The sequence below is a fragment of the Amblyomma mixtum genome, chromosome 2 (assembly GCF_055824585.1).
Source record: "Amblyomma mixtum isolate Tamu chromosome 2, ASM5582458v1, whole genome shotgun sequence".
In the NCBI taxonomy this organism is placed as follows: domain Eukaryota; kingdom Metazoa; phylum Arthropoda; class Arachnida; order Ixodida; family Ixodidae; genus Amblyomma; species Amblyomma mixtum.
The window spans coordinates 44,727,001-44,736,892 of NC_143013.1; the positions used below are offsets into that span (position 1 = coordinate 44,727,001).

General features: G+C 49.6%; 1 protein-coding gene across 3 annotated transcripts; it reads left to right on the top strand.

Moving 5' to 3' along the window:
• Positions 1-3,174: 3,174 nt before the first annotated feature.
• On the top strand, positions 3,175-9,795 carry LOC149359174 (uncharacterized). Of its 3 annotated transcripts, none has more exons than XM_089571419.1 (3): positions 3,175-3,228; positions 4,077-4,270; positions 4,913-9,795. In XM_089571419.1, the coding sequence occupies exon 3, from the start codon at positions 4,937-4,939 to the stop codon at positions 9,503-9,505; it is 4,569 nt and encodes a 1,522-aa protein (XP_089427545.1). In that variant the 5' UTR covers positions 3,175-3,228; positions 4,077-4,270; positions 4,913-4,936; the 3' UTR covers positions 9,506-9,795. The 3 variants fall into 3 exon arrangements, with proteins under 3 accessions (XP_089427545.1, XP_089427546.1, XP_089427544.1); XM_089571420.1 differs by lacking the exon at positions 3,175-3,228 and having other exon boundaries at positions 4,046-4,270; positions 4,913-6,410; positions 7,863-9,795; XM_089571418.1 differs by lacking the exon at positions 3,175-3,228 and having other exon boundaries at positions 4,046-4,270.
• Positions 9,796-9,892: the final 97 nt, after the last annotated feature.

Below are 9,892 nucleotides of genomic sequence, written 5' to 3' on the forward strand. Positions count from 1 at the left end.
CGATCTGAATGCGGACTTGCGGGCCGACGGTCGCCGAGCATTTCTGCCTGCTCTTGCCGCAGCGCGCCGTCTGGGCCTTGTTATGATCGGAGGCCCAGCCAGCGGTGACAGGCGAGCCAGGCAGGCGCATTCGAGCTACCGTGACCAAAAGCGTTGTGGTTCGGAGAAAACGCAAGAAACGCTGGCGTGGGGCGGCTTCTGGCGACGGAGCCACCATGAACCAAGGCGTCTAATCCCCTTCGCCGGTGATGCTGAATGCGGCGTTTCCCCCGGACTGCGCATTCCCGTGGACCGAGGGAAGAGATCCGAGTGGCGGCGACGGCAGAGGCGATGGCGGCGCCAACCCATTGCCCGCGTGCCCCTGAGCAGCCCGACAAAGCGGTGGTGGACACGGCTGATTTGTCCCTCCCTCCTGACGAGTCCACCGGTGCGCGCCGTCAGATCTCGTGTTTCAAAACGGCAGGATCGTCGCATAGCAGCCAACGACCCTTGGGGCCCGGTCGGCCCGCGGAAAAAAAAAAAAAAGTTCGCGACTGCATGGCACCAAAGTTCCTCCTTGCCAGCACGTGTTTCTGTGGTCTGTGCGTGGTCACGTGGGGAGGGCGGAGCCTATGAAGAGGCTAAAGCCCCATTGGACACTCGACCATCTACCGAATTCCCTAGCTAGGTGCCTGGGGAATATGAACTGCATTTAAGCCGCAAACTGTTGTGTGTCGAGAGCTTCTTTCCTTACTTTTGGTCTTCCTGTTTATGTTATAAATATGTAAATAAATATTCAAGTTCATTGCTAATTCTCCTGAGGGCTTTCCACCGTAGTCTGCCCACTTGGTCGCCATGAGGTGAAGACCTTGGTCCAGATCCCGAAGCCCACGATCCAGATCCTTCAAGCACATCAGCCTCCCTCCAGCCTGGCGAGATCGACATTGCTTGGTCCATGGCTTGAAAAGACATGGGCGCCCAGCGCGCTCTACACTCGGAGAACAGCGGAAAGAAATGACTAAGGCTTAGCTCAGCTATGCCTGGATATACAAGCGAAAGCTTTCTCATGCCGTAGTTATGCTTGATTAACTGCTGTTTAACTGTCGTTCAGTGCTGTTAACGGCTCTTCAATGTCGTCTTCTGGCGCCTTTCAATCGTCGCTGAGAAAGGCGATGCCCCCGCTCTTCGTCGATCTCTGCCGCCAGCTTGGCACGTTTCCGCTCCCTTCTATATCGCGAAATCCCTCGCATGGTTGTCAGTGTCAGCCGGATGACCAGACTCGACCCGCCGCCTGCGAGAAGTCGTCGGGTCCAACCGACTCGCTTCGTCCATAGCGATAAACTGGCAGGCGCGCACGCGAGAGCGGCGCCTTCGCCTTTGTGGCTAGTCATGCGGCTAGTCACGTGTCCCACCTACCTTGAAGCCAAGGCCGTCACTCGCACCAGGCTGCATGCAAGCGGCGGAGACAGAAATGTATACAGGGTGTCCAGGCCAAAATTTATCCAAGGGTTAAAAAAGAGAATATTTGAGGTAGGCCAGGGAAACCAATATACATACAGCTACCAGCCGGCTTGCGCATCTAGGCAATTTTTTTGCATTCCTATTAATTAAAGAGTAATTAAGATAAATTTCCTAAATGCGTAAATATTGACTTTAGACGGCAGATGTGAATAGCAAAGTCGGAGAGTACCTTCAGAAACCCCCATTCTATTTATTTGCGATAAAGAAAGCCTCACGTGTATCGTTTTTCCGAGCTCCAAAGAAAGCCCGCGAAATATATAAAAAAAATCACGTGACTAGAGCATTCACGCGCCACAATTGTGCTGCTCTCAATCCTGGCTTGAGTGAACGAAATCAGCTGCTGGCAAGGCGCGACGACGTCGTTGCTCCGGCAGGCCGATATGCCGACGGTGGTTGCGACGGCCGCGCGAGCCAGTCTGCAAGCGTATGTGGCGTCGCTTAGCTCAGCAAGAGGATGGATACTTCCAGGCGTAGACGCTCGCCGAGAAGGGTGTCGAAAATTGGCATGCACTTCCATGCTCTTTGTGCTGGCTCGCTCCCCCTCGCGAGCCGACTGAAAAAAATGTCAAGCCGTGAACAGAAGATAGCTTGGGAGCTGCAAGGATTCCAAGAAAATTTGTGGGAACGTGAAAGAGCTTCCAGCCATGAAGCAAAGAGTCCTCAAGAGGTCCTCCGATTGCTGTAAACCGGATCCCGCTTCCGACGCGCGCGCTAGCGCCCCTGCGCAGGCGCCGATATCTGACATGCACAGATACCTGCGCCCCGCTCGCGCCTCGCGCATCCGCAGACAGGCTCCAGCCTACGCCCGTGCGCCTCGGAGGTGCCCATCGAGGTGGGGCTGCTTTAGAGATTCCTTTCTCCGCAAGTACTTCTTCTCTTGCACAGATTCATAGATCGCGAGGCTTTTGAGACTGGCATTTTGCATTCGGGCCAATCATGCTACACCCGTTCTCTAACGTGCACTGACATGGCACAGTACTCGGGCCTGTAGCATTTCGTCGCCATCGAAATGCGACCGCCGCGGTGGGAATCGGCGTCTTTCGTGTCAGCAGGCGAGCACCATAGCCACTGAGGCCACCGCGGCAGCTTGATTTTCCTTCTTCAGAACGTGCACCCAGATTTTGTCCACGCGCAGGGGTGAGAGGCCCCTGCCGCTGCGCACTTCATAAAAGGCCGCCGCCTCCCTTAGACCCGTTGGTAAGCTGTGTTCTAGAAGCATTCTAGAACACTGTAGCTGAGTGAGGAACAGGTTGTGGAGAGGGCACCCTAGTGAAGAAAAATTGCTGAGGCATTTTCGTAACTCCAGTAAAAAGATAAAGAAAAGATGGTGAAAAAGACAACAAAAAACAATAAAAAAAAGACAACAATAAAAAAGGAAACACAACCATGCGTAAAAAGCCCTATATAAACTTGCCTTTACGCGCAGATGCAGTAAGCCACCCAGATCAGAGGTACGACTGGTACGACCGCACGACCACGGCCGCTCAATGGAGGCGCCAGTGCGCACTCCATTGAGCGGCCGTGGCACGACACTCGTGAGGCCATTTACCATTATTGACAGAAAAATCCCCAACACCCTACAACCCCCCCACCCTTACGTTTCCCTTTCTCACTCCGCGCCTTACTGCTTCCCACTAAAGCCCTTTACATCCACCCCGACCGAAGGCGCCCGAGGCTCCGACCGCCCAGACAGCATTGGCGCCGCTCCCTCTCCGCGCAGACAAAAGGGTAAACGCGATTGGTTTCGGCAGCCGCAGACGCCTTCCGAGAATCGCTACACGGGTCATAGTACGCCGCCAGCCACGCTAGGTACCGCCTGGTGCAGTGAGGAGGCGGGAACGGAGTTGACAGCGTCCCAGGAACAGTGCAGGCGTGCACGCAATGGCCACAGACAGCTAGGACGCTGCCAAGTGACCTCGTCGCGACCTTGTTCTCCCGATCAACACGTGGCGTCCGCAGGCTCCTATGTCGGTCGCCGATATCGCGGTGAGTCTTCGAATGGCATCAAGAACTCTGACATTGTTTTCTTCGCACGTCAAGACAGAACACGCACGCAAGTGAAGAGCCTGTCGATAAGCAACATATTTTTCGAGCTACGAACCTTTCCTCTGCGGTCCTTATTTTACGGTTAAACGTGCAGAAACTTCAATACAGAAACGAATTCACACCGGGACTCAAAGTACCAAAAGATAGGCCGTTGAGCCGACCTGGACATCGCGTTCTCTTCGTTACTTCCCTACTTTGTCAGATGTCGGGATGAAGGCCAGTAGTTTTAAACCTCCCGGGAAGACACCAAGGGCGCTGAAAAAATAGCTCGGCGGTTGACAGAAGCACCTGCGGCATTTTTTTTTTTTCCACTCTGTCTGCATTATCTAGCCGTGCAATCAGGGACCCGTGCAACCAGGGATTTTTGATGAAGCACAAGACCGTGAAAATTTTAGATGGAAGCGATTTTAAATTTATGCGCGCTTCGTGACGTGCGAACGCAGCGTCAGCAGCGCTGCCACGGCAGGGGGCGCCTAACTTGAGAAAACGAAACCACGGCGATAATATCAACGTTCATTTGCTCATTGCAGTCAAGCACGCGCGGTTGGTTGGACCGTTGGCGAGATTGGCTGTTGCGCACGTCAACAACGTGGTGTGCGTGTAGTCACTTGTCGTTCCTCCGGCTGCATTGACCAAGACCTTGGTGTTGACTACGACTGTGTAATGGAACCAGCGAGCCTGACAGCTGAGAATTCATTGAAGTGCTAACGCCTGACAGCTTCACGTAAGCAAGAACGTTGGTTCCTTGTGCTTGGTTTCAGTGGTAGCGCCTGCGAACTGCGCGAACACTTTCGCGCCATAGGCTATTGAACGCCGTTGTTAGACAACTTGCTATGATTAAATGCTCATATTTCAAGCATTGTTTTGCAATTTTGGACACCCGTGATATACTTAGTGCGCAATAATAGCTGTAACAGATAGGTCTTGTGTCAACGCGGCCGCAGATCGGGCAAATTATAGTTTTGCTGCATGTGATAACTGAATAGCCAATAATAACTATCAGAGCTCTACCTTCACTAAAATCCACGCTTGTGTTCGTTGAGGGTTTGATACGCTAAACCGGCTGTTATTTGTTATTATCTTTGCAAGCCGTCGCGACCGAGCTCATCATTAAACGAGCTCTGTATCTTGCACTTCTTTGCGAGTGCATAGGTTTCATCTAGCTATGTGCTTTCTTTAGTGCGTTTCTTTGTTTACGTCCGCATATATAATTGCAATAGTTTTGAAACTGAGGGTTCGAGAAAAGCCTGTGCCGAAATGGTGCGAGCAGCGTCTTTTGTACAAACTGACTGGTATTGCTTCCAGTTTCTTACATGCTGTATACTGTCCGACCTGTGCATGTTTTTTTTTTTTTTCACTACAACAGGTGCATGGACTGTAGTCTCATGAAATGACAGACGCAGGAGCCTGGTCTGAGGCCACAAGCATGAACTTTCCCCATCTTGAGAGTCCGGACAAGAGGATAGCTGGTCCGCAGTACTGCAGCACGCCCATACGATCAAACTGCGCGCAAGATGACGGAGCGACCGGTGAAAGCGATGTTTCCACATTTCTGTCTACCTTAGATGAATTTGTGGAGCGTTGTGACAGCTTCCTAGTTCCGAACCGATCAACCTCATCAGAGCATGATGCTACAGTCGTGCATGCTCAAGTCGTGGTGCCAGGGAGGAGGGACTCTGCAACTGATGCAGAGGTGAACTTACAAGAAAATTCATGTTCTATTCAGTGTGATTGCTTTGTGGAGGAACATAATGTGGACTGTGGTGAGTGTCTGGATGAATCTGAGGATGACACAGTCTTTGGTGGTGGCTGTGAATGCGCAGAGGCATGCAGCCCTGAACCATGTGGCTCATACCCACAAAATGCCGTTTATTGTTCAGGACAGGTCTCCTGCAGTGATCAAGATTATGCTGACCACGTGGATAGTGATGACTACTATCAGAACTTGGAATATGAACAAGGCTGTGACACATGTGGAGTTGTGTACCAAGAACCAGGTCCTAGTTCTACAAATCTGGAGCAAAGGAAGTTTCAAAATTTCTCAAATGAAACAGAAGAAAAGTGCACGCATATTCCTCTTTCATTTTGTCAGGAGGATGCATATGGCTATAAAACACATGGAAAGAAAGAAGTTGAGCAGTACGAGCAACATGCCGGGTGCTTTGATGAAAGCCCTGAATATCGTGAGGAGCCAGAAATGGCAGGAATAGAAGAATTCAACTACCAAAGCCAAGGAAACTATGAAGGGAATGATACCCTTTATTCTGAAGAGTGTGCCAAGGCCCATCGCAGGGACAACTGGGAGAAACACAGCTATTTCAACAGTGGGCACCGAGGACAGGTTGATTTTACAGCTCATAAAAGCCCAGAAAATGCAGAAGGTGCACCTGGAAGAAATGAATTCGAGCAATATGATGGCCACTTGATCAAAAGCTATCAAGTGCAGGGTAGCTTTGGTGTTGATAAAAAAAGGGAAAAAGCTAGCCATGTGTCTTATGCCAGCAATACTTTTAATTCAAACCATCAAGAACTGCAAGAGGCACAGGTGCAACAATTTACGAAGAGCTTTAATAGCAGTTTTGAGTTCAGAGAACGTGAAGAAGAACCAGAAAAGGCTCATCTCAAGCGGTATCAAGGGAGCTTCAGTTCTGGTTGTCAGGGCAATAGTGGCCATCACTATGAAAGGTATCAGGAAAGAATTTACAGCAAGGGATTGTGCCAGTATCCTGACCATTGTAGCAACAGTTTGACACTTCAGGAGGCTTTTACATCTGGTGAGAACCAAGAGCATGCAAGACCAACTTGTACCAGCTCAGAACCAACCCTTGCGCAAAGCTTCAGCCATCAGGAACTCGAGAAAAGAAGTAAGCCATGTGGGACAAGCTTTAAGGGCATTCATTATATTAATGATGAATTTGCATGTAATAGACATGGGGAGGAATCAGGCAAAGGAAATGAGCACTATCTGTCCAGCTTCACTTCTGGTTGCCAGAGAAAGGATAGCTGCACCCCTGAAATTTATTTGGAGAGGCATTACAGGAATGATTCGGACCTGTATCCTAACAACTATAACAGGAGTTCTGCAGCTCGGAAGGCTTTTGCATGGGGCACGAATGACAAGAGTGTAAGATGGGCCTCTTGTACCAGCACTGCTGGAAGCTTAAAGCATCAGGAAAAAATGGAGGCAAAAAATGAGCGCTGTTTGTCAAGCTTTAACAGTAGTTGTGTTATGGAAGATGCATTTACAGTTAAGTATCATCAGGAAAAGCCAGAACAGGAAGCGAGAAATGAGCTGTGTGCATCAAGCTTTAACAGCAGTTGTGTTATGGAAGATGCATTTACAGTTAAGTATCATCAGGAAAAGCCAGAACAGGAAGCGAGAAATGAGCTGTGTGCATCAAGCTTTAACAGTAGTTGTGTTATGGAAGATGCATTTACAGTTAAGTATCATCAGGAAAAGCCAGAACAGGAAGCGAGAAATGAGCTGTGTGCATCAAGCTTTAACAGTAGTTGTGTTATGGAAGATGCATTTACAGTTAAGTATCATCAGGAAAAGCCAGAACAGGAAGCGAGAAATGAGCTGTGTGCATCAAGCTTTAACAGTAGTTGTGTTATGGAAGATGCATTTATATTTAAGCAGCATCAGGAGGAGCCAGAACATGTGAAAAGAATTGAGCTCTGTGCAGCAGGCTTTAACAGTAGTTGCGTTATGAAAGATGCATCTATAGTTAAGCAACATCAGGATAAGCCAGAACAGGAAACAAGAAAAGAACTCTGTGTGCCAAGCCATGGCTCCCACAGAGGTGATGGCCATGTTTCTGACAGGTGTTGGAAGGAACTTCATGAGAAGGAATCGAACCAGTCCCCTGAACAAGAAAATTTAGAACGCAATTTTCTCCCCAGCAGTGCTCATAAATCAAACTTCAGTGCTCGCATTCCATCTTCTGTTGGCAGTGTATGCAGTTCCTATAATCTAGTGTGTTCATCTGGGCACCATACACAAATTTTCAGTTGTAGTTCAGTTGCAGTTGAAGAGAGAAGTTCAGTGTGTACTGCATCTCATGATAAACTGCGCAGCAGTGACGCTAACAACTCACTTGAAAAGGGTATGTCAGAAGGCTGCTGCAACCTTTCCCCGTCAGAAAAGAAAGGTGATGACAGTGAAGGTTCAGCAGATAGTAAAGCCAGTGTTATGCAAAGCAAAGTTTGTAGCATAATCTCTGACCTTACAGCACCAGATAAAGGTAAAAATACAGACAGCAGATCGCATCCATGGCTCCAAGAGGCTAATATGGATAGCCCTGCTTACTTTACAGGTATTGTACAGGCAGCCTCTGATGAGTGCGCCAGAAGCCCAACATGTGTCAAGGATGTGCAGACAGCGCCCGTTTCCCACAAAGCTGATGATGAACCTGGATCTCCTTCGCCAGGTGTTGTAAATGACAGTGCTGATCCTTTGCATGATGGAGAACCTGGGCATTCAAGTGATTCTGTGGATGAAAACAGAGGAGCCCTTGCTGTTTCAGAAGACATACTTAAGTCGGAGGTAGTCACTGTTGAAGATAATGCAGAAAAAGAAGTAGTATGTAGCACCAATTTGGACCCTGCACCTGCTTCAAACACATGTGAGTTCTCTGACATTCTCTGCAATGACACAGAGTCGCACAATCTTACACTGGTTGCAGCCAATGATGGGAACACAGCATCAAGTACATCAAACCATGATCTGTCATCTCCATCAAGATCAGTCATGTCTGAGGATGTCCTGGACATTAGTGTTGGGATCGATGAGGATGACACATTTGTTGCCGAAGTAGAGTCTCCTGTTGCTTCAACAAAGAAAGCCAAGGAACACCAAAGTCCACATGTGCAGATTGTGGAACCGAAAGCCGAGTCATCAGTTCCAGTTTGCAAAGTCTTGATAAAAGATGTGCGCACACAGGAACCTCCAGATGTCCATGTGCAGCCATGCAGCTCTGGCAGTGCTATGCTTGCACCACCCTTTTCGAAGCAAGCAACAAGCAGAGTTGAAGCAGGCAGTTCTAGAAATGAGGACATGCGCAAGAAAATAGACAGTATTAGACGGCAGCGAGGACAGCAGTCAGAACATCGGCTGCCACACAGCCACGAAGACACCCATGCACAAGCAAGCTGCAGTAGAACTGTTGATGATCGAGGTGTAGAACACCCGGGGCCAAGTAGTGAGGCTCCAGGGACAAAGCGCCGTGCTCCATTTATGAGTGAGAATCCTGAAGAAAACATGGACAATGAGAACCCAGAATGGGAAGCTGTTCGTCGACTCACCACGGAGGAAGAGCGATACCACGCAGTGAAGAAGGTGTGGCACAATAGCAGGATCCCAGACCCTCACCAGGAACTGACAACGTTCCACTACAGGCGACATTTGTTGGGCTTGAAACACTCCAACACGCCTGCTCGGAAGCGCGGCAAGCGTAAAGCATCGCACGAGTCCTCATCCGAATACGCGAAGCCGGCCAAGCGCCAGCGCTTCGACACAGATATCATAGACCTGAAACTAAAGGAACTCGAAAGAAAGAAGGAGAAAGACGTCACGAGGGCTCACGAAATGTTCAGATACGACATGGATATGCTCCAGAAGGACTACAGAAGAAACGAGGCACAGTCCTCGCGCTACAAAGGCCGGCCTCACCACAGGAGAGCACACACGGCGCCTTGGGACTTCCGCTACTATCAGATGCAGGAGAGAAGGATACACGAAGAGTTCATGGCCAGCGCGGAGAGCATAAACAGCGCGTATTCGGCTAGAGCGAACAAGCTGCTCAACGTCAGAGACGAGGTGCGACGCTTCGACGCCTTCTACGCTGGCCTGCAGGACAGCGACCCGCGGTTGCTGTCTGAGCAACAAATCAAGGAAAACTTGAAGCTTGAGGAGTTGCTGGGACGCTTCAACGTGGCGTATGGGGCAGCAAAGGACTAGCTGCTGGTCCGCGCGTTCGGTTTTGAGTTCCATGTTGAAACATTGTGCAATATATAATGTTTCATTTGTTTTGCTGACAGTGCAGTGATTGACATATGCAAGTGCGCAGCTCGTTGATGTGGTAGCGCCAGAAGCCGGACGCTTTTATTTTTGTCTGCAGACGTGTCTGTTTTGTGTTATTACAGTGTCAGATCACCATGCGCCTAAGTGGCTTGGTATCTGTGTGCTGTAGCTGATTTTGGCGCAGAAATCGCCAATGAATAAAAGCCGTTTTCCGGATTTGTTGCGAACGGTTGCTTACCTACATTAAATATGCTGAGAACCGTGGCCCGCCGCGATATCTCGGCTTTCGCGCTCGGTGCAGCCAGCTGATGTCGATTGGATCAT